Source organism: Lutjanus erythropterus, chromosome 14 (assembly GCF_056507025.1).
Source record: "Lutjanus erythropterus isolate fLutEry1 chromosome 14, fLutEry1.hap2, whole genome shotgun sequence".
Classification (NCBI taxonomy): domain Eukaryota; kingdom Metazoa; phylum Chordata; class Actinopteri; order Lutjaniformes; family Lutjanidae; genus Lutjanus; species Lutjanus erythropterus.
Window position 1 is genome coordinate 8,532,139 of NC_139330.1, and position 22,358 is coordinate 8,554,496.

Genomic DNA, 22,358 nt, shown 5'->3' on the forward strand with positions numbered 1-22,358 from the left:
ACCTGGCAACAAATGATGGCCTTTTTTGTCAGTCTTGCAATGGAAAAAGGCCACCGAGGACAATATATTAGCTATCAGATTCTTTATACACACTGGAGAGCTCTTTGATACACTAACAACAGCTGGACAAAAGGAAACTCTCCTCAAGGCACATTTTACCACTCCATTACTGTATAGTTGTTTAGTGCTCACAGTTTTACTCTCAGGCACAACGTGACGTTTCCTTCTCAGTCGTCATGCAGCCCGAGAGCCAGCACCATCGGGAGCCCGACCCCAAGGATGAGAGTGAGGCTCTCCAGGAGCCCCAGGTGTCTCTGATGCTGCTGCTGGTGGTTGTGGTGGTGGGACTCGGCGCCGGCGTGCTGCTGCAGCTCAGAGGGAGGCTGGCCCGTCCTGCCGCCGCTGATCTCAGGGAGAACGTGCACCGTGGCCACGTAGAGGAAAGTCCCGGCCGAGAAGAGCATCCCCACACCTGTCGCACTGAGCTGGCTCTGAGATGAACTGCCAGACTGAAGAACACAAACACATCAAATCTAATAATTATAGAGGCCATTTCAACCAGTGAAAGAAAGAAATATCCCCATGGTAAGCCATAATTATGAGATAAAAAGATGAAAATATGGATAAAAAGTCATAATTGCAAGATAAAAAAAATCAAAATAATGCTGAACAAACATAATTATGACATTTAAATAAAGATGAAATGAAATAAAAAGTCAAAATAATGAGATAAAAAGTCATAATTATGGGATAAAAAGTTGCAATTATGACATAAAAAGTTATAATTATGAGACAAAAAGTCAATTATGAGATAAAAGGTCAAACTTATGTGATAAAAAGTTCTAATTATGACAAAGTCATAATTTTTTATCATATTGTATAATTTTTTTATCCCATAATTATGAATTACCACAGGAATATTTATTTTTCTTTCACTGGTGGAAATGAGCTCTCATAAATAATACTGAACCACCAGCTAAAGTGCATAAACACTGGGCTATAATTTAGGCAGAAACAAGATGGCTGAAGCGTGAGTCTTACTGCGTGTAATATGAAGTAAGTGGTGATGGCGACTATAGGCGCTGCAGCAGAAAAGGCCAGTAAATGTCCCTGAATGTACTTCTTTTCGAGGCCCGCGTGCATCAGAAAGGAGACCAAACCAAATGCTGCAGGCGCCTAAAAGATAAGAAACACAGATCAGGTCGTATTACATCATGTTAGCGATCAGTATTACTGCATATTTCTCTGTCAGGGAAACTCACCTTGTGCAGAATCACTGCAAAAAACACGATCACCTGCACCGTCACCTGCCCCGTGGCCACAGCTGCACCCAGAGCAAATCCATCAGCTGTATGCAAACAAACGGCAGATTAATGATCACAACCTCTGACTTTAAATAAAGATATTTCACAACAGTCTACTTCTTCAAGGTGCATTTGTGCTTAAATTCATGCCCTTTTTTCTACAACATTAAATCAAAAATGACCTCCAGTCCTCCTTTTTTAATTAAAACTTCAGTAAAACTTTTGTACACTCAGACTGAGGGAACACACTGAGCTCTCACAAACAGTTTTGAATTGATTCTCCTCTGATCTTTCTCATAAGAGTTCTTTATAGCAGTTGATGAAAACCTCTCCAAAGTCACAAAACATCCTGTGGGCTTCCCCGAGGATCGATTTCAGGGTGTCTTCTTTTAAGGCCCTGTCCGTACCTGCACGTGTATTTTTTTAAAAATGAAGCTCTTTCTCTGCGTTTGGGCCTTTCATCCACACGCAAACAGCATTTTAGGTCACTGAAAAAAGAGCTTTTTTTAAGCTCCTGCCAAGGTGAAGATATTTAAAACCTTGTTTTCAGTGTCGTCTAGGGATGAGCTAATCCGATGCAGGGTATCTGATATCGCTCAGATACTGGTCAAAATAACTGGATGGGAAAAATAAAGTATAATCCGACATAATCCATTACCCTGAACTGCAACATAAATCGATTAGCTAGAGAGAAGTGCCACAGTAACACAGATAAAACTTATTTTAAATGTTTCACTGGTGCTGACAAATTAAAAATGCTGCTAAAAATGAAAATAAAATGAAGCAGCAGTGCAACTGAGTCATGTTGCAGGATGTGTATTTGTTTCACTTTTTGAGCATGATGGTTTTTTAAATGACTAGGTTGAGTAAAGTGTATCAATTAACAATAATTAATATATTAAAGGTACTATTAACTGTATCAGATCAGTAGATACAGCAGATACTCACCATTACAGCACCGATATTAATATACGACATGAAAAAGTGGTATGAAACCATCCCTAGTGTTGTCATGTAGACAAGGAAACCTGTGTTTTGGGGTAGTAACGTCAGTGTGCGTTTTATCTCCACGGTTACCCTGTTTGTTTACACGAGGGGCCGCTTTCAGAAGACGATGAATGAAGAAAACTTGAACTGAATGATCAGCAGGATTAACCTCAGGGAAAGATTACGTCTGCATGTGGAGGGAGCAACAACAAAAATGAGGCCTGTGGGACGACATCAAAACACAGAATACAAAGCCCCGAAATGAAGCCTCTTCAACTTTCACCTGACAACATGGATATAATGGATTTGTTTTGATGCATGACAGCGCGCCCCGTGCAGCACCTGTTATTTAGCATAAAGCTCACCTGCTAAATTACTGTCCTTCTCTCAGTGTTTAGGGCTGCAGTTAAATACAAGCGTGTTGTAAACTGGTTACGTAATAACACAACAGGCCTACAATAAAGAGAACAGGTGATTCTTCAGTAAAGCAAACACAATTTAAGTGCAGTTTAAATAATAGCCCAGCTAACACAGTACATGAGTATGCGGCTTTCAGCATGAACTCGACGTATGTGTTTTGATGTTGTGGTGTATTTGAGTGTGTACACTGCTATGAAACGTGTATTTAGAAAGACACAAACATACATTAAAAGGACAATGGAAAAGAGAGATAAACGCTGCTGGAAATGTCTTAATAAAAGTAGGATTATCCAGGAGGATACTGTGACAGTGGTCACACTCCTCTGCCTCATCATTACAGTCTTATGCCTCTTGTTCACGACGAGATGCACATGTTAGTAAATTTTCATGTCATATTTGTTTTCAGGCGTGTCCATATTGATGGACATTTTTTCTGAAACAGTGCCAAGACGCTCGTCCGGACAGAGATCATTTTGGTTGTTAATAATACCAGCGTACATGTGGACTAGGCCTTAATCTGCATATGTTACCCCTCTGTGATGTCATCAGGGGTGGGTTGCACCAACTGGTCTTTACACCTGCTACTAACTGCTAAGTCGGTCTTAGCTAAGACCAGTCTTAGCGATGTGCGTTCATGTGAATGCTCACGTCACTGTGGCTGCTGCCTCGCATCGCACATTGCTACGATCACACTTTAACAATCTCCCGCTGACTCGCTACTCTGTGATCATTAGCGGCGACTTTAGCGGCGTTATGTTGATGACACACAACTGTCTATGTAGCTGTGTTTCATGACACAGGAGGTGACACAGCTCAACCAGGACAACCAGGAAACTTACAACCTGCCTCTTCATCCTGACTTTTAATTAAGAATGGTTTATCGACATTAACTTTATTTACTTTTATTTTATTGTATTTGACACTATTATTTTATTATTATCAATATTGCTTTGTTTTTATCCCTTTTATCAGTTTTATTTGTTTTTACCTTTTTAATCTACTTAATCTAGTTCTAAGTCCAGGTTTAACTTAACTGTGTTTTATTCATACTGCATGTCATTGTAAACAGTTTTATGTGTTTTTACACTCTATTTTATTTTATTTCACTTTATTAAGGTCTTCACTTGTTCTGAAGGGTGCTATACAAGTTAAGTTTTATTGATTGATTTATTGAAAAAGGCCTGGGCAATATATTTATACTATATGAATGTTGTGATATGAGTCTTCATATTGACTTAAATTTTGTATTTTGTTATATCCTGACATCTGTGTTGTCATTTCCCGGTTTTAAAGGCTGCGTTACAGTAAAATGATGTAATTTTCTGAATGTAGCAGACTGTTCTAGTTGTTCAATTATTTGTCTTTGCCCACTTAGTCATTATATCCACATCACACTGGTGATCTCACTGTGTTAATATTTGCGAAAGCACCAAAAGCCGTCACTACCATACTGTTGATTATGTTATTTTATAGAAAATGTGCACGTATATATAATGTGTATATACAGTAAATAAATATTGTATATCACTGAATGCACAATAAGCCATGTCACCCAGTCCTACACTACCTCAAACTGGTGCATGAGTCTGGTTTGGTGGTTTTGTCATGCTGTATGCCAAATTTAGCCAAGTTTCAGTTTGAACTGAGCTGAAGCCTGCAGACTGTGTCTATAGACTCAGAATGAAGCCATTTAAAACATGAAAGACTCAAACAGTGAGGGGATCACATGCTGAGTCACATGAGGATATGAACAGCTCCACTGCTTTGTTGGGAATTTTCCACGCCTTTGGCCCAGAATTTCTTAAAACATCTTGTGTGCCCTTGACAATAAACAATCCGTACCTGCAGCGTGAATAACCAGCCCCAGCGTGGCCGTGATGCCCACACTGCTCGTCTGGTCTGAAATGAGACGCATTGTGGTGAGAAATAAAAAGACATTCCGCAAAGTAAAGCTGGTGTGAGAGTTCTGCCGACTTGCCACGTGTGGAGAAGTAACTCCCGATCTGATCTACCACGAACATGAGGGTGAATCCGAAGGTTAAAGCCACCCCGATGAAGAACCGAGGCGGAGGGCCTCCCTCAGTGGAGGTTGCATTTTTCACACTGGCATTCAGGCTGGGTGACACATCAGAGGAGGAGGAGGACGCTGCGGAGAGAGGATGAAGGACGGGAAGAGCTTTTGATCAAATCCACATAAAAGACAACAAGGCAGAGCGGCGCACATTCAGACCGCTTTAATCCCAACGCGCTTCATCTCAAGAGGTAACAATCAACGCAGGTGTCGGTCTGGTAGCTGGAGGATGGAGTGGATTATGTGTGATACGGCTGATTCACATCAGAAAAGGCTGTCTGCAGCAAGATAAAGTGCCCAAAATATTACAAATTTAGTGTACACTTAAACTAATGGAGTTATTTAAGGTTGGCCTAAATATGAGGTGAAAATACATTTCGTTGCTGACCCTGCCTGTTATTCAGAAAATGTGTTCCCTGAATGCATTTTGTGAGAAAACAATGGAAAGTGATTCACAGTTTGATTTTATTTGCTAAGTAACCATGTGATAAGCGGGAAAATGTACGGTGAGCGGGTCATTATTCGGAAATAATCCGCCTCAGTCCTGCATCAGCCAGTCAGGGTTTATTTCACAATAACGGACTGCTCACTGTACATTATCGCTTGCATAACGATATCTAGTCTCATATCACAATATTCACGTAATATCGATCTATTTCTCAGTCCTGCTTCACAATCAGATCAATTTTTAAGACTTATCAGAATCATATAAGACAATTTAAGTCACTTTAAGTCCTAAAATTCAGAACCCTGCAGGTAAAAAAAACAGAAATGGGCTGAACTGTAAACTGTTGTGTTTTCAGGTCATTTTCCTCAGTTTGTATACACTGCTCACCTCTCCACGACTCCTCCAGTAAGCCCACTCCCTCGGGGATGACTATGGCCAGGGCTGTCCCACACAGGAGTCCAGCTCCCAGGATGGAGACGAACTGCAGGCTTCTCTGGAGACAGACTCATGATTTCAGTTGATTTCATCCAACAGTGACTCATATAACAGACAAAACAGCTGGAGAGGTTTGTTTTCTTTGGCAATAAGAAAAAAATGCACAAAACAACATTATCTACGGGTGCAAATCAGTACAATGCATTCGAATAAAGAGAAACTCTGCAGATTAAAAGGAAGTTTTGATGCCATTATTCAGTTATTGCTGCCTCATGACTGAATAATGTGAGAATTGTGTGGGAAAACTTGTAAATAATAAAAGAAACACTCACCTCAGACAGTCTGAACAACAGCGGGATGAATCCAAGTAAAAAACAGCCTACAAACATCGCAACAGATATAAAAGTGATAGTCAACCCGCCGTCCATGATGACGACTTGTCTTCAACAGGAGCGCTGTCTCAGTTTGCAGACGCGTTTTGACATTTTGACGTTTGATCTTCTTTTCTCACGCTGGATTTCATTTGTTGGCTCGTGCGAGACTGAAGGTTCATTCTGTCTTTCTTTCCACGTCGCGTCTCTCCGCACCGCAGCAGGAGCAGCAGGAGCAGGAGGAGGAGGAGGAGGAGGAGGAGGACGAGGAGGAAGACTTCCCTCCCTACCGAGCAGCAGCACCCAGTGTCGGACACTGAGAACTGCACCCCCCCCTCCCACCCGTCCCCGTCCAGCAAACCGACCCTGCTGCTCCAATCATCCTCCAAAATAAATATAGACTACATCAGTTTAACCACAGAGATGTTTTCTCTAGTGGGATCCGACCCGCAATAAGTCAGTGGCTCCCAACCTCAGGGCCAGGGACCTAAAAAGAGGTCACAAGATTAATCTGAGGGGTCACAAGACAGGAAGTAAGAAAAAAAACAAAACATTTCTGCTCCACTCTTTGAAACTTTCTTTCTGATAAATTTGGATAATTTTACTTCTTCAGGCCTCTAAAAATAAAATAGAAAAAGCATGTCAATGGTAAAATTGTTCACAACCAATAGACGTATCATCCATTTTCATTACCAACGTATGAAGTAAGATATTGTTCCTTATTATTCTTTTATTTTTTATTTCACGTTTATCATTTATTATTGGCTGTATATGATTTGTGATATTAAAAGGAATGCTAATTTTTAAAATTATTCTCATTTTCATTTAAAACACATCATTATGGTGCGATTTTTGCAAGGATTTGTACCAAACGATGTTTTCTGAAGCCTGTAAAAATATGATGTGTAGGCCTGAACATTTCTGTAGCACAGCAATATTTAATTTATATCATATTGCCCCTCCTGTGATTTGAAAATTGCCGTACGCCATACTGCGATTGTCATAAAATTTTGATTAATTGTTCAGCCCTACTCTAGACACAGTTCTCCTGTATACATGTGGTGTCAGAATAATCAGAAAAATTAGCTCCCATTCAAGTCGGAAAAAAGCACTCGGTTGACGGTTCATCACTGCCTCTATTTGTTATCTTCTTTTTTTTTTAATTGCTTTAAACTGTATAGCTGTTTTATGTCTTTTAATCTGTTCTTGTATTTTATTTATGTACAGCACTTTGGTCCACTGTGGTTGTTTTAAAGTGCTTTACAAAAATAAGCTGGATTGGATTGGATTGTTAACTACCTCTTGAAGAAGTCAAAACCAAAAGTGAGTCAAACTGACTCTACTAATATTGCTAATTGCTAATATTAATCACCAAAAGCTACTGACTATACTAGACCTAATGAGGCTGTAGCATTCTACTGTTACTTCATTGAACTTTTTGTGAGAGAAAATTGTATTTCATCTTTGTTTACAGTAACTTCGAGTCAATATACTAGGATAAATGAAAATAAATTCTTATTGTCGAGACACTTGATTAAATACAGATTTATTGTTCAAAGAGCTGGGGGGAGGGGGGGAGTACAGATATATACAGTATATATCTGTCGTACTGTTGTACAGACGGCCCTTTGGAAAGTAAAATAAAATGAGACGGTCAAATGCTGAGAACTGCTATTGTTATTCTTCCTATCTAGAAAAATGTAAAACTAAAATTAAGGGCAAAGCACACACACACACACACAAACACAAAAAAAAAACACATTCTAATTGTGCACAGTTTTGAGACGCAGACACATTTTTACTATCCATTCTTAATACATTGTAGAAACAAGCTGAGAACTTCTATCAGAGGGTGCTTGCTTGTTTACAAAAAAAAAACAATCCATAATTTTCCAGTGGGTCCCCCCTGTCCACACAGACCTTATGAAGAAAATAAAAAGGATCCTAGACTTGGAATTAGCAAAAGACTAGAGGAAATCATCGCAACCGTCAGACTGACAAATGTAGGTCAAATGAAAAGCCACAACGTGGGACAGGACACCAGGAAGTTTTGTTACAGTATAAAACATACAATTTCTGGTTAGCGAGTGAACCGTCTCTTTTGAAGCTGTTTAAATACAGCGATCTCTATTTCTTAAGCCACTTTTATCTCACCCAAAGTTGTTATTAACCTACATTCAGCGTTTTAAGCACAGGCGCCATTAAGATGAGAGGATCTCCCGCAGAGCTGGACAGTTTTTGTTATTTTTGACAGGACACATTCAGAGATTTCAAGACATCTCAGAGGTATAAAAATGAAGAGGTATAAAATATAAAATCACCTTATCATGACTAGAAGAGCACCAGACAAACTCTATGGTGTACCATGATGTGGTGCTGATATACCCACAGACAGGGGGGCGTACCCTTCTCTGTCAATCATATAAGTGAGAGTAGGATTAGTGCACATTTCCCACAATGGTTCTCTGAGCAGCTGGATAATACAGGTTTCGTGTTATGGTCCGATGATAGTAACTGGTCCACAGTGACAGACTGCAGTGGTGCTGTGTCTGCAGCACTTTGCCTTGCTTTACCAACAATCTCCTTCAGGTTTAATGGGGCAGCTCATAGTGTTGGAAGAAAAAAAACTGACAGAAACAAGAAGCTTGATGGATCCTGAGTAAGGTTGTAACTGCGCGGGCACCGTTTCACATTATCATTTGTTACTTGTGTTGTTAAAAGTTTTATTTTTGTCTTCCTGACAGATGAAACGAAGCTGAGGCAGACCAGGAATATGTTTAACATTTAATCTGCATGGAGTTTGCTGCAGCAGAGGCTTTACAAAGCTGGATCTGGGTCTGCAAATGAAAAGTATAATTGTAGGGCCATACTCATAACAACTCAACAAGCCAAATAATGTATACATCTAGGGCTGCAGCTAACCAAGAGCAAGTGAAATGCCATGTCAGGCTATAAATCTAGCAACTCAACACGGAATTAAATTATTTTGATAATCGATTAATGGTAATTTTTCATGCAAAATTGAGAAAAAATGTCAGAAAATGCTGGTTTCAGCCTCTCAAATATGGTGATTTCTGTTTGTGACCCTTTATTATCATATTAAACTCAATATCTTTGGATTTTGGACTAACAAAACACGTCATTTAAAGACATCACCTTGGTCTGAAAGACTGGGATGGACATTTTTCACTATTTTCTGGCATTTTATTGACACTGCAGCTCTAGATTAAACATGACATGGCTTCAGGAAGGGACTGAATCTGATCCAAAACATTAATGGTGAATCCTGAACTAATGATTATTTTCATCATCAATAAATCTGTCAATCATTTTCTCCATTCAGTGATTAGTTATTAGGTCCATAAAATACCAAAAATGGTGAAAAATGTTTATCACTGTTTCCCAAAGCCTAAAGTGATGTCCTCAAATGTCTTGTTTTGCCCACAACCCAGAGACAGTTTACTGTCATAGAGGAGTGAAATCAGAGAATCTGGACTTTTTTCAAATTGATCAATCGATTATAAAAATATTTGGGGATTAATTAAATAGTTGAGTATTAGTCGACTAATCATCGCAGCTCTAAATATATCTTCCATTTTGTTTTCAATGGAGGGGGCACAGTCGTATTTAACGCATAAAATTAAGACTGGAAAACAAGTATGATTTGGGCCTCAACCTCAGTCGCTGGTGTGACTCTCGACTCGCCTAAAATTTGACATGTTGTCACCAAAATTGCACAAATTGAGTGTAAAGGGACAGTTCAACCCAAAATCAAAAACACATTAGTTATCCTATTACCAGTAGTGATGTTTATCCATCTAGTTTGTTCTGGAGTGAGTTGCAGAGTTTTGTTTAGATATCGGCTGTAGAGATGTCACTCTGCCTGTGGTGCCACAAAAATAAAAACTGAAATGCTCAACAGCGATGTCTCTTTTCAGAAATCATGACCCAGTTACTCCTGATAATCCACAGACCTTGTTGTCAGCAGTTACATGTTGGAACTACTTTTTTTCTACCAAACAACAGACGTCAACCACATCACAGTGCAGAAGGAAGCATATAGCTACTCATATTCTCGCGTAGCCGGACTTCTCTCCTCAGCGCTCAGCACTGGAGACAGGTCTGGCACAAAAGAAAAGGTAACAGCTGTTAGCTTGTCTAAATTTGTACCAATAGTGACCCAGGTGCTAATTTGCCATTTTCAGCGTCTGGGTTGCTATCTTTGAGGTTATTCTTGTTTCCAGGGGACTTTAAAACACAGAACGCAGATGTCGCCTGAAAAAAAATAATAAATAAATCATCCACTGGCAGGCTTATACCCAGAGCACATCCAGTGACTCAGACTAATCTAATATCTTGAGTAACCAGGTCATGGTCATTCTGGAAAGAGACACTGCTGCTGAATTTTGAGTTCCATGTAGTTCCACTGTATCTGAGAGAAGGCAGACATTGCTATGACTGAAATATAAACACTGTAACTCGCACCAAAACGATCCAGATGGATAAACAGCACTGCAGGTAAGAGGAAAAATGTTTGACTTTGGCATGAGCTGTCCCTTTAAAAATCTACATTCAGCATCGAGTCCTGGTTAAATGGGGAGCTGTAACAATGCTCAGTGACCACAGGAACTTACAATATGCTACCTTCATGATGAAGTGTCTACATATTAGTCAACAGTGAAAAGGAGTTGACAGAAGATACAGATTGACTCATTTGTAAAACTATCAGTAGCCAACTAAAATGAATGCTAATTTCAACATCTCTAAATAAAGATGTAAACACAAAAAGATACAAATGAACACGACAGATAAAGAGAACCAGTCACAATGAGTATCATCTGAAACTGACCCAGAAAGGCCTTCCTGTCCGTCCTCTGAGCGACGCAAAAGGACCAGCAGGCTCCGGGCCTCCAGTCCTCCTGCATGTTGGAGGGGGGGGGGGGGCAGCATCAGTAGCAGCAAGTCCCAACAAACGGCTCAGAGACCGAACGCCAAAAGAGATCACCGTCAACGTAGTGTGCCAAGTTGTGAAGTATCTTCTTCCACAGTTTAGGGGTGTACCAAGCTTGGTTGCATTTAAATTTAATGCCTACAAATAAATACCATCAAAAAAAGGCTTTTTTTTTTCTTTTCTTTTTTTACAAATCCAGTTTTGTAGCTGTAGTCGAAGCGTCCAGGAGTGTTAGTAGCTTTTTTCTTTCTTTTTTTTTTTTTTTAAAGGCTTCTATGGAATTGGAAGAACCATTTGGAGAACATCCCATCTGCAGAGACCGAGCTCCTCCTCTTGCACCAGCTGCTTATTCATGGGAAGCATCTACAGTAGTGCAGGCAGTTAGAGAGACTGGCAAAGGGCTACAGGAAGATCCCTCCACCCTTTGAACTCTGAAGGCATGCTGTACTACAGTACCTCAGTGAAACTCGAGCTTATAGGACAGGTCCTCTCTTTCAAGTGCAATAATGTTAAGGAAATACAGACAGAACATCACTCCCCCTAACAAGACAAGGCAAACAATTCTTCATTTGTGCATTAGTGTCTTTCTTTAATGGGTCCATGTGCAGTATTTTGGGGCGTGGGGCAGAAGGGTGTTGCTGCCCTTGCATTGTCCGAGTAGATTCCCTCTGCAGGTACACAGACAGAAGATGTTGCTTGGTGAGACTCGGTGAAGAGTCCCGGAGCGACTATCTGTTAAATCCTTAGTAGACAGTGTGCTTATGTTAGTGTAAAGTCCCTCCACGGAGGATGAGATGCTTTGGAGAACTGATGCTTCAGTTCCTGCTTTAATTCACATATTCAGTGCACTCCTCAGGTTAATCTTTCTTTTTTGTTCTGTTCCAGGCAGTGTCAGTGCCGCACTTCATTATCGATGAGGCTGTCCTCACCGGACTGGAAGTCCTCATTCAGGCCGTTTTCCACATTGATTATTTCCTCGTCCTGCGAGGATCCCTGGCCGTCGTCCTCGCCGCTGCCTGAGCCGGCCTCCTCTGAATTTGGGTCTTGAAGTACCTGAGCAATGTACATTTGCTGTGGGGGGGAAATGAAATAAAATGTTAAATTCTGATACCAGTTTTATGTTTCGGAACAAGTGACAACAGCATGTTGTTTCTATGGATCCCAACAAGTCCTGCTAGTTTGTTTTTTGATGAGTGAGTATTGAAATCTGAATATTTGAAATTCAAAACAGTAAAGTACAGTTCACCTTACAGCCAATTTTGCAACTTTTAACTTTAAATAGTTAGTGGAGATGTAGTGGCATATTTTCTCATCATGATCATCCAGTATTGCTACACTGTACTGCTAGATTTGTAGTCCTGTACTTGGGATCCTTCTTATCTTGGTACTTTTGGTACTTTCCCACGGGATTTTTAGTTAGACCTATTTACACCACAGGCCAGCTGTCCTTCTCTTTTCTGAAAAAGCATGAGACTAAACCACACGAACTTAAGGGAAGTAGCATCTTGCTATGATATGAATTAGGGCAAAGCCAAAAAACAAGAACACCTGCTACACGGGTATGTTTGGATATGAGTTGAAATGATCAAAGAGGGAGGAGGCTCTTAGAAGCCTCCAAAATGGTATATAATAGAGTATTTTGAGCCCCTTTCTTCAGTCTAACCCCGTGTTTGACTCATGCTTGTTGATTTTTCTACACCAGAGAGATCAATAAACTTTGCATGGCAGAACTTGTTGCTCCTCCGGTGATTTTTCCAGACCCTTCCTGATTCTTCCTTTAATGATGGTCTGAACTTTTAAAATAAGAGTGATAACTGTGGTTCTTTAATAAGATTGATAAGGTGTCGTGGCACTAAGCCCAGACCTTACTGCCCCATCTGTCAGTACACAACAGGGGGACATGAAGAGTATTTTATTAAACAAACCAATCATCAAATTAAGCTGGAAGTAGAGGATGTACAGACAGAAAACAAATTTTAATGCCTAGTTCTTCTGTTAAGTTATTTATAATTTATTTCTTATTATTAATTCTCATTTTTTAATATCACATTCACTTTATGTAAGTGTGTTGTGTTGTAAGTGATTCAGTGTTCAATAAAGATTTAAGAAAGCTATTTTGATGTTCGTCTGATGGTCAGCACCTACAGGCTTTGGTAGTATCTCCACTCTCTTTCCACTGTTTAATCATGAGGCTCATATTGTTATAAAATAAACATTAATACATACTGCTGCCTTGTTGGCGGCAGAGGCGCATACTGGACGCCCGTTCTCCATCCCGTCCACCTCCTGGGTGTCAATCTGAGACAGAAAACATTCATAAAACATAAGCAGTTGAATAAAACTCTGCTCTGAAACACTGGTGAGTTTTTAAAACATGAATAATGTGCATTGAAAGGCTGACTGTCTTGTTACCTTGTAGTTGTGAGCACTGAGATATTTAAAATGTCCGAAGCAGACGTGAGAGAGGCAGATGATGATTGTGATGATCAGAACTATGAATGTGAACATGGACGTTGCAGCTGAAAACCCTGCGGGGGGATAAAAGCAGAGGGACACTCGTGTAACAGGCTTTTGTAATTAATAAAGCTCCAGACCAGAGTGGCAGATGTACTGTAATTAAATTTGGACATGTGTTGGGACATTGGCGCCCAGCAGATGGAGTCCTCATCTCACCCGAGCGAACAGTGGAGAAGAACAGGAGCCAGAACAGACAGAGAATAGGAGCGGCCACCACTTGGTTAACGGCTCCAGAATGGATCTTTTTGTCCAGTTTGGATGGCAGGTAGGCGTAGTACATGTTGTATCTGTCCGCAAGGTGTTTCAGCAGCATGTACATCAGCCCTGCACAGAGGAGGAAGACAAACAGTTAGAGGAAATAATCCAATTAGGTCTGCCGATAAGCTTCTATGTGGAGAACAGAACCACTGATTGCTCTGTGTGTTCATCCTGCAGGGGTTTTTATTCAGCACGCTATCTTGATGTAAAGCAGCAGCTGGCAGAACTCACCAAAGGGGACGATGATCGGGCAGGTGATGCTGTAGGTCATGACCACAGTGAAGACACACATCATCCAGGCATAAGCTGCCCCGAACTGGAACTCGTAGGCTTGGTGCTATAGAGACAAAAAGACATTTTTATTTGCATACACATAAAACCTAACACAAAAAATGAAAACAAATGTCAGGAGAGGTCTTGAAGCCACAGGCTTATATACAATGGAGTTCCTATCCTTTAAAGAAAAAGAAGAAAAAAAACAACAGACCATAATACTAATGCTAATAAAAACTAATTTCAACACACACTATGAGCAGAGAAACTAAGCGACGATCTAATAAAAACACAGAAATACAGACACAACAATACAGGAAGGTGTGTATTTGACTTACGATGTACTTGTCTCTAGTCAAGCAGCTATAAAACCCTGGATAAATTTAATTTTCTATAAATTCTTCACAGCAGAAGTCCTCTGATATTTTGTTATTAAAGCAGATACCTGAAAATATAAACAGTGATGCAGGACAGAAACTAAACTTCAGACCACCGAGATTCAGTTAGAAGCTACAAGAGTACTGAGAGCTGAACACACAGACTTTTAAAAATAACTCTCTGGTCTCCTGCACAGGCATGAGTTGAGTCATAAAAACAGAATGGCAAACTTGTCTACTGGCAATAAGAAAAGAATCAATCGCCTGTTTTTAGCGGGTTTACCTGCATTCCATAAATTATTTCAACATGGTAAACGGGACACAACACTAACCCTTTTGACGTTCCTCCTCTCCGCTGCAGAGCGAGCCAGGCAGAGGCGGATCATATACATGAGTAGACCGGGGATCCTCAGCAGGTCCATGGCGTTACCGATGAACGCAGACGCAATGACGTAGTTCACGAAGAAGGCTCCGTTGTCAGGAAGAAACACACACCTGAAGAGCAAAGAAGAAAGTCAGTATCACTAAAGACACAGAAGTTTGAAAACTAAATGATTTAATTAAATGTTAAATAATGAAAAAAAAAATTTTTGCACTACATTAAACTAAACAAAATTTGTTTTTCTCTGTATTGGTCTTTAACCTCTTAGTTTTACTCAATGTACTTAGCAGATCCATAATGAATCAAATAATAATAATTAAGGATGCAACAATATAATAAATACTGCAATAAAAAGTATGGTCTACTGTGATAGTACAAGGTTAATTACTTTACTTTCTAAAAAATTTTTGCACATGCTTAGGTCATGGCTGGCTACTTTCATTAAAGAAGGAAATAAGGGAATTTCAGCAGAAAAAAATATTTTATACAAACGCTGTACACATCTTTTTTTTCCTTATTTTTTTAAATATTGTGGTAAATATAATTTTGTGGATTTTTTATCATGTATTACTATGAGTTTTTGGAATTGTTACATCCCTAATAATCTTATAATCAAGAAATTAACAACACACACAAGACTATGGCCTCAAAAAATACTTCATACTAAGATACATTAATTAAGATGGTCAGGGCCAATTTGGTTTTCTCAAAAGGACAAAAACAAAATTCTTTCATTTATACATCATATAATTGCATCGCTGCTTAGATATATGAGACATAGTTGGGTAAAAACTAAATGATAAATTAAGTTTTATATAATAATTTTTTGGCACTAAAGACAGCATAAACATTTCAGTGCTACAGAGTCATACGGAAATGTCCACTTACTCAAATCTGACTTTTGCATCTGCCAAGAATCTTCTGTCAAAAAGCCAGCGGAAGAAAACATCCAAACTGCAAAAGATAAAAGAAAGAAAGGAATCAGATAATATATTTAGGATGGCAAAAATGACTCGATGCCAAGCTTCTCATGTCACTGTGTTGCGGGGCAGAAATAAAAAACATTCAATACCTGCTGAGTCCTAAAGAGGGCAGCAGCAGGACCATAAAGATCAAGAAAGTGTAGCATTTATGCATCGTGGTCCTGTTCTCTCCTGACCTGTAAGGCCAAAGGAAGTTTTAACACGTTAAAAAAACAGACAGAACACACACGAACATCCTCAAATGGGAATAAAGACAACATGACTCTGAATAGCTGAACTCTTGACCACAGAGAGTGGAAACCGTACCGGGTCCAGTGGGCTTCGAAGAAGGCAGAGTAGTAAACAATGGTAGGAAGTAAGGCGGAGAAGGACCACAGGAGGAGGGTGGGGAAGAACTGGGTGATGATTGGATTCTGGAAAACAGATCAGAGAGACACGTGTCAAGAACTTTTAGATGTGAATTCTTGTGCTTAAGCGGCAGCATGCAGACTTGGGATGGCTTGGACTTAAAGGGATAGTTCGGATTATTTAATGTGGAGTTGTATGAGGTACTTATGAATACCGACTGTGTCTCCTACATCAGATGCTAGTTGGCACGCCCCAGGTTTGGGAAAGCAATGAACTGTGGTGGACAGGGTTCAGCAAGTCCCGTGTCCTGCGAGATTAAATTACTGATTGCATTTCACCCATGGAGTTTCGTTGGTTTGGAGAGAGCAATATCTGGCTTATAGAGCTGCGGTTTCTTATCTGGAAAGATACTGATGGAAAGATACGGTGAAGGAAATATTCTAAATATAGCATACACTTACACTGATATGGACCTTTTATTAAGTCAAACAGACAGGAAATCTCTTTTGCATTATCACAACTGCCTCGCACAGGTCGAAAACCTTGGCATCATCCTGGATGTTAATATCACTTTCCAAAGCCACACAAACAACGGAGTTAAAACCAGATTTTAACATTTAAGAAATATTGCAAAGGTGAGGAGGCTAGGCTAGAATTCTGTAACCCAAAAAGCACCTCGGTCGACTGCAGCTAATCCTGAAGGCAGATGCTTGAGTTCGAACTAGAAAAAGGAAATACGACAATATAAGATTTGTGCTGAGGTCATTACACTGGCTTCCAGTACATTTTAGAATTGATTTTAAAATCTTATTGCTTGTTTTAAGGCTCTACATGGTCTTGTATCCCAATCTCTCTCTGAAATACTTGTGAGCTATGAACTGGCTCAGGTCTCCACAAAATCTGTTAATTAACTTAGATTCGTTACAACACTAACGAATCTTTTATATCTAAACTGAAAGCATGGTCTGTGCTTTTTATTGGTCAGCTGTTGGTCTTAATTATTATCTTATTTCATTCTTACCTATTACTGGTTTTATTAACTTTTACTGCTCTGTTGTTGGTCTTAATTATTTTACCGTTTTATTCCTGCTTGTGGTTTGTAATGCTCATCTTATTTATTGTGTTTCGACCTGGAATGCAATGTGCTACATAAATTAAGTTTTGTTTGCTGGCTTGCGTTTGTTAAGTGGCTAAAATACATTTTGTTGCTGACCCTCTCCATAGCAGGTCACTGCTTAGCTTCTGTGCTGGTGCTCCTCTCTTCTTCTCCAAACTGGAGGCGTGCTGACCGCCATCTAATGAAGGTAATACCCTGACTACTGAGTACACCATACAACCCCAAATCAATGTTGCAATGATAAAGACGTCTGAACTGAACTCCTTCAACAACAACAAAAATCAGAAATAAAATCAGCTCACATTTAGGTACTCCACAGGTTTGGTAACATTGAACTTGTCCATGGTGGAGATGATGATGGCTGGGGTGGTGAGGAAGAAGAGGAGGAGGAAGAGGACAATGTTGATGATCAAGCAGCGGATCCACCAGGAGAATCCTCCCACTGACAGATGCTCCCTGTGGGATAAAGGTTATGCAGCGGTTAGACCGACACTGGGCGATGACCCGCCGTTATGGACACAGCTGGCCCGTAAACTGATACTGCAGCTAGAAAACCGTTTCTTGTCATCTGGAGTGAGAAAGTCTATTCACAGTGGAATGGACTTAATTACTCCGCAGTGCGGGTTTGTGTAATTAAGTTCTTTTATTCGGCCAAAATGTAACCACCCTTTTCATTTAATGCAGTTATGTAATAAATAATGGAAGGATTAAAATATATTCAGCCCAGCTTGTGAACAGAGTGTGTTTCCTGGATGTGTTCTTACCAGTAGACGTTTTGTGGATCAGGGGCGTAGCTGACAGTCCAGTTGTGTGTGTGCAGTTTGGCGCTGAATTGAGAGCTCTTGGGCTCCCGGCGGCAGTGACACCCCTGACACTTGCAAGCATTGAAGTCTTTCAAGATTCTGAAAAGAAGCATCCACCAAAATAAAGATCAGACCTTATAGTTGGTCTAGAGCCAAATAGTCAGTCAGTTCAAAACCAATATCACAGATTTCACCACATGCACTTACATGGCGGTCATGGCCTCGTTCTGGAACGTGACAAAGGCCATTCCCAAAGGCTTCCTGTTGACCTTTTCTCTCTCCTTCCTGTAGTCATCTTTTAGTTGGGCCTCCAGCTTGGTGTAGTAGCTCACTGCCTCTTCCTGTGAACAACAGACAAGTCAGAGTCTGTGATGGTTTTTTATAACTTAATTTACAGAAAGACATAAAGTCACTTCGTACACAAGATTAATGGTATGATTATCTCCTAATGTAATCATATAAAAATCAACTCAAACTAAAGCTTGTTTTTTTACGTGTAATTACAGCATGAATGAACACAAACTGGTACATTTAATTGAGTAATAACAGAAATATTAGCACATCAGTTATGTGAAACAATAATTCATGAAGCACAAATAATTTAAATAAAACAGTGAGGCTACACCTACCATGATATTATTTTGAACTAGAAAAGTTTTAAATGTTGTATTTTAGCATTTTGAGATTAATGTTTATTTTTTGTTAGTTTATACTGACTTTATTGGGCTCCTAAAGATTTACAAAGTGTAATTCTAAATATTATTTGTCTTTGTCTGTCTTGGCTCTTGGGACCGTAACACTCCATGTGCTTTGAAGATGATAAATACATCAAATAATAATATAATCAAAAAGATTTTTTTATACCATTGGCCTAAGAAGTGTTGTCTTTTCCTGGTTTAAAATCTGCATTACAGTAAAGTGATGTCATTTTCCGAACTTACCACACTGTTCAATTGTTTGCTTTTACCCACTTCGTCATTACATCCACATTACTGATGATTATTTATCAGAAATGATTGTGGTATTATTTTGTGGAGGTACCAACAATCTTCACTACAATACTGTTGCTATACTGATATTGAGGTCTTTGGTTCAGCCCTACCCAAGACTATGACCTCAGATATTTTTTGCTATAAAGAGATTAGTATTGTGCTTCAGTTCACTAATAAGATGGTTATGGCTAATCTGATTTTATATCAAAAGGAATCATAAAATTCTTCCATTTATATAGTCATCATATTTATGCTAATCTATTTTCCTCGTCCAACCATTCAGCATGCGTCACATGATCTTAATATAACCTCTTAAACTCCACTAGGACGCCCATTTCCTCAGCAGACATTACCGTCTTTCAGAGGCTGTAGCTGACTCAGTTTTATTGGTAAGAACCATATCATGCTCATTTGTCTGGAAGGGGGCTAAATCAATTTAAATGAATTTTAGCAAGGCACAAACTAGCATGTCCACTTTCAAAGGAGTCCCTTTACCTCTGACCTCAAAGATATCTGAATGAAAATGGAATGAAAATAAGTAATCAAGAGTTTCCCCTAAACATGATTATTTTATACGAAGTCCATGCAGTTTTTTGTATGCAGTATAAATGTGTTGTTTTTGCCAATTCTATTTGAATATTTCTGTATACTGGGGCCACTAAACTGTATTAGAATTCCATAAAGAAGGTACAACTGGAAAGTTGAAACTGGTGTGGATTAAATAAGCCGAATTGTATTCATGTGTGATGATGTTTCTCCCCATAGTAGTCACTTGTAGTGAGATTATTTTCTTCACCTCACTGTATTAAATTATCTATTGTGACGCACAAACTAGAGACCTACAGTATTCAGAGGATGGATGGCTTTTATAGGTTTATTGACAGCAAGAGGTTTGTGAGCAATTTCCAGAACAGAAGGTCACCATCCACTCGCTGAAAAATGCCTTTTAGGCATTCTCCTATCCCTCTCACGATATGAAACCGTGAGTTTTCCCCAAGAAGGGAGCACAGCCTTGGTGACTGGGGCTGGATGACACATCACCAGTCTCACATATACAAAATTATGTTAAGATGTGGTTTTCTAATGATATGAAAATACATGGTTTGGTAACTAATCTATGAGTAGGTACAGACAGGTTACATTGCTTAGATTCTTTTTCCTGCTTAGCCGTGATTCTCCACATTAATTTATAAGTTGAGTGTACAAACAGATAGATGCTTTCTTTATCTTCCGCTCAAACATGCTGTCAGTATCAGCTTGTAAACAAGTTTCAGGAGTGTGTTGCTTTGAGATAAACCTGCATAGATATGTCGGCCTGACCTGTTCGCAGCCTTTGATGACACAACAGCAGAGGTGTCCACAGGGTTTCGGATTGATCATAGTGGTAATGTGCTCCTTGGCCTGCAAGTCGACGAAGAATTTCTTGCTGCGCTCCGTCTTCTTCCTGCGTGAAAAAACATCAGCTGTGTCAGTCTGAGACTCAGGTCATGGAGCCAACGACACATGTCACGAGAATCAAAAAGTTCAAAAGGATGAAAGCACACGCTCAAATACTTGTGGTTAAAACACTGTTACCTCTCAGAGTTGAGATACATCAGCCTGGCCACATTGTAACAGATCCGAGCTTCCAGTACGGTGCAGTTTTCATATGCAGTCCTGTGAAAGAAGAATGCAATGATTTCCAATAACTTTTCGATCTACATTCAATTGATTAACTGATTAACTTCATTGTTTCTTGTAAATATACACTCATCCTGTGGGGTCAAAGGTCACAGACATTCACTGTAACGTAATGGATTATAGGCTGTGAAATCCCAAAATTCCTGCAGTTTTGTGTTGAGAAATGTCTTTAAACTGTTACACTGACACAGTTTTTCGACTGAGCCTTTCGAGGATGCCCCTTTAATATCCAATCATGATTCTGTCACCTGTTACCAGTAAACCTACTGAATTAGCAGGTGAGTTTTGAGCATTCAACAACTTTCACAGCTTTTTTCTTGCCCTCTTAAAACCTTTTTTGAAAAATGTTGCAGGCATCAAATTCAGAATTAGTGTATATTTACAAAAGCAATTAAGTTAATCAGCTTTAACACTGAATAGCTTGTCTTTGTACTGTATTCAATTTAATACAAATCAAACCATATTTGCAAATCACTGTATTCTGTTTTTATTTATGTTTTACTCATCACCACAACTTTTTTGAAATTGGGGTTGACATACTAGAGTACCTACACCTCTACCACATTACTGTGGCACTGACAAAAAAGATAAGAATTCAACCACCACAAACAGAAAAAGGCTTTCATCAGTTTCTTCTACTGGTGGTTTCTTTTTTGGTTCTCCAGTGTGCAGGCCTTTTTGCAGTGCATGAACAAAGAAAAGATTTTGTTTAATACTATTTGGCTACGTAGGGCGTTGAGCCAAACACCCCCTCCTCAGTGTCCGACCGTCTGACACATGACTTGCATGATCTTGCTCATCTGGCTCTTATTATGGACAATTACACATATAGGCCTGTCATTGTCTGATCCCAGCCATATGGGCCAGCACAAGACAGCTGCTTTTAACAGGAAAAGGCATGGCTCTCATACACTTTAATACAGTTACTGCGTGGTTCACTGCCACGACGATGGAGCAGTGGACCATTTTTATAAGCAGACTGATTCAAGCATCGTGAGATATTAACTGTTAAGCCCGGATGCCAGTCAATGTGAAGAGCACTTACTCAAAGTGTTGCTTTATCTCAGACTCCTCTGCGTATTTGGAGATTCCATTGACAAATAAAGTGCGTTTCACCTACAGGGAAATGAGGACAGGAGAGTAATTATCAACAAAGTTCAGACCTGTGTGTGTACAAGGAGTGTATAAAACAGGCTTGTTCTGAAACCATGCCACCCACCAGGTCATCCTCCTTGTAGTGCATCTTGGAGGTGTGCCGTCTCATGCTGTACACCGTCAGTAACAGGTAGAGAAATGCAAAGGTGGTGTGCAGCCACAGTAGTGTATTACTGGGGAAATATGGGGCAAAAAAGATTTAGAAACAGCATTAGAAAGTGAGAACTCAACATAAGGCTTCATTTCCATTTATAATATATAATATAGTGGCAGTATAAGAATTACTCACTCTGTATCCAAATTGGCTATAGTGGTTCGCCCAAAACTATAGGCATTATTTTCTGTAGGAAAAATAAAAGACACAAGACGATCACTTGTCAGTCACCAGGAGTCCTGCCCACTTACAGCTCAGCTTTGAGTAACCCACTGTCATTCATTTAACATGTTTACTTGGTGCGTCCATATTTTGTACAAAATAAAAGCATG

The 22,358-nt window shown here is 39.6% G+C and overlaps 2 protein-coding genes and 1 long non-coding RNA gene across 7 annotated transcripts in view; 1 reads left to right on the plus strand and 2 right to left on the minus strand.

Annotated features, from left to right (window-relative positions):
• On the minus strand, nt 1-6,625 carry LOC146315162 (zinc transporter ZIP9). Of its 2 annotated transcripts, none has more exons than XM_084736479.1 (7): nt 5,998-6,625; nt 5,618-5,723; nt 4,690-4,857; nt 4,554-4,610; nt 1,263-1,348; nt 1,042-1,176; nt 1-509 (listed from the first exon to the last, which is right to left on the minus strand). In XM_084736479.1, exons 1-7 carry the CDS (start codon nt 6,091-6,093, stop codon nt 228-230), a joined length of 930 nt encoding a protein of 309 aa, XP_084592605.1. In that variant the 5' UTR covers nt 6,094-6,625; the 3' UTR covers nt 1-227. The 2 variants fall into 2 exon arrangements, with proteins under 2 accessions (XP_084592605.1, XP_084592606.1); XM_084736480.1 differs by having other exon boundaries at nt 4,554-4,597; nt 4,665-4,857.
• Nucleotides 4,835-12,010, plus strand: LOC146315163 (uncharacterized). 3 transcript variants are annotated; one of them, XR_014771867.1, is made up of 3 exons: nt 4,835-4,973; nt 5,586-5,796; nt 11,873-12,010. It is a non-coding gene; the product is annotated as an uncharacterized LOC146315163 (long non-coding RNA). The 3 variants fall into 3 exon arrangements; XR_014771868.1 differs by lacking the exon at nt 11,873-12,010 and adding an exon at nt 8,781-10,092; XR_014771866.1 differs by lacking the exon at nt 11,873-12,010 and having other exon boundaries at nt 5,586-5,988.
• tmem63ba (transmembrane protein 63Ba) overlaps nt 11,851-22,358 on the minus strand; it is a 23,967-nt gene continuing 13,459 nt past the window's right edge. For both annotated transcript variants that reach the window (XM_084736478.1, XM_084736477.1), the window contains 17 exons: nt 22,162-22,213; nt 21,937-22,045; nt 21,763-21,833; nt 20,613-20,693; nt 20,358-20,481; nt 18,253-18,386; nt 18,007-18,144; nt 17,545-17,698; nt 16,084-16,190; nt 15,867-15,953; nt 15,683-15,748; nt 14,745-14,907; nt 13,994-14,099; nt 13,661-13,828; nt 13,400-13,515; nt 13,214-13,285; nt 11,851-12,058 (listed from right to left, as the gene is read on the minus strand). In XM_084736478.1, coding sequence (XP_084592604.1) covers nt 11,879-12,058; nt 13,214-13,285; nt 13,400-13,515; nt 13,661-13,828; nt 13,994-14,099; nt 14,745-14,907; nt 15,683-15,748; nt 15,867-15,953; nt 16,084-16,190; nt 17,545-17,698; nt 18,007-18,144; nt 18,253-18,386; nt 20,358-20,481; nt 20,613-20,693; nt 21,763-21,833; nt 21,937-22,045; nt 22,162-22,213 — 1,928 coding nt within the window. In that variant the 3' untranslated portion in view covers nt 11,851-11,878. The remainder of the gene's footprint in view (nt 12,059-13,213; nt 13,286-13,399; nt 13,516-13,660; nt 13,829-13,993; nt 14,100-14,744; nt 14,908-15,682; nt 15,749-15,866; nt 15,954-16,083; nt 16,191-17,544; nt 17,699-18,006; nt 18,145-18,252; nt 18,387-20,357; nt 20,482-20,612; nt 20,694-21,762; nt 21,834-21,936; nt 22,046-22,161; nt 22,214-22,358) is intronic.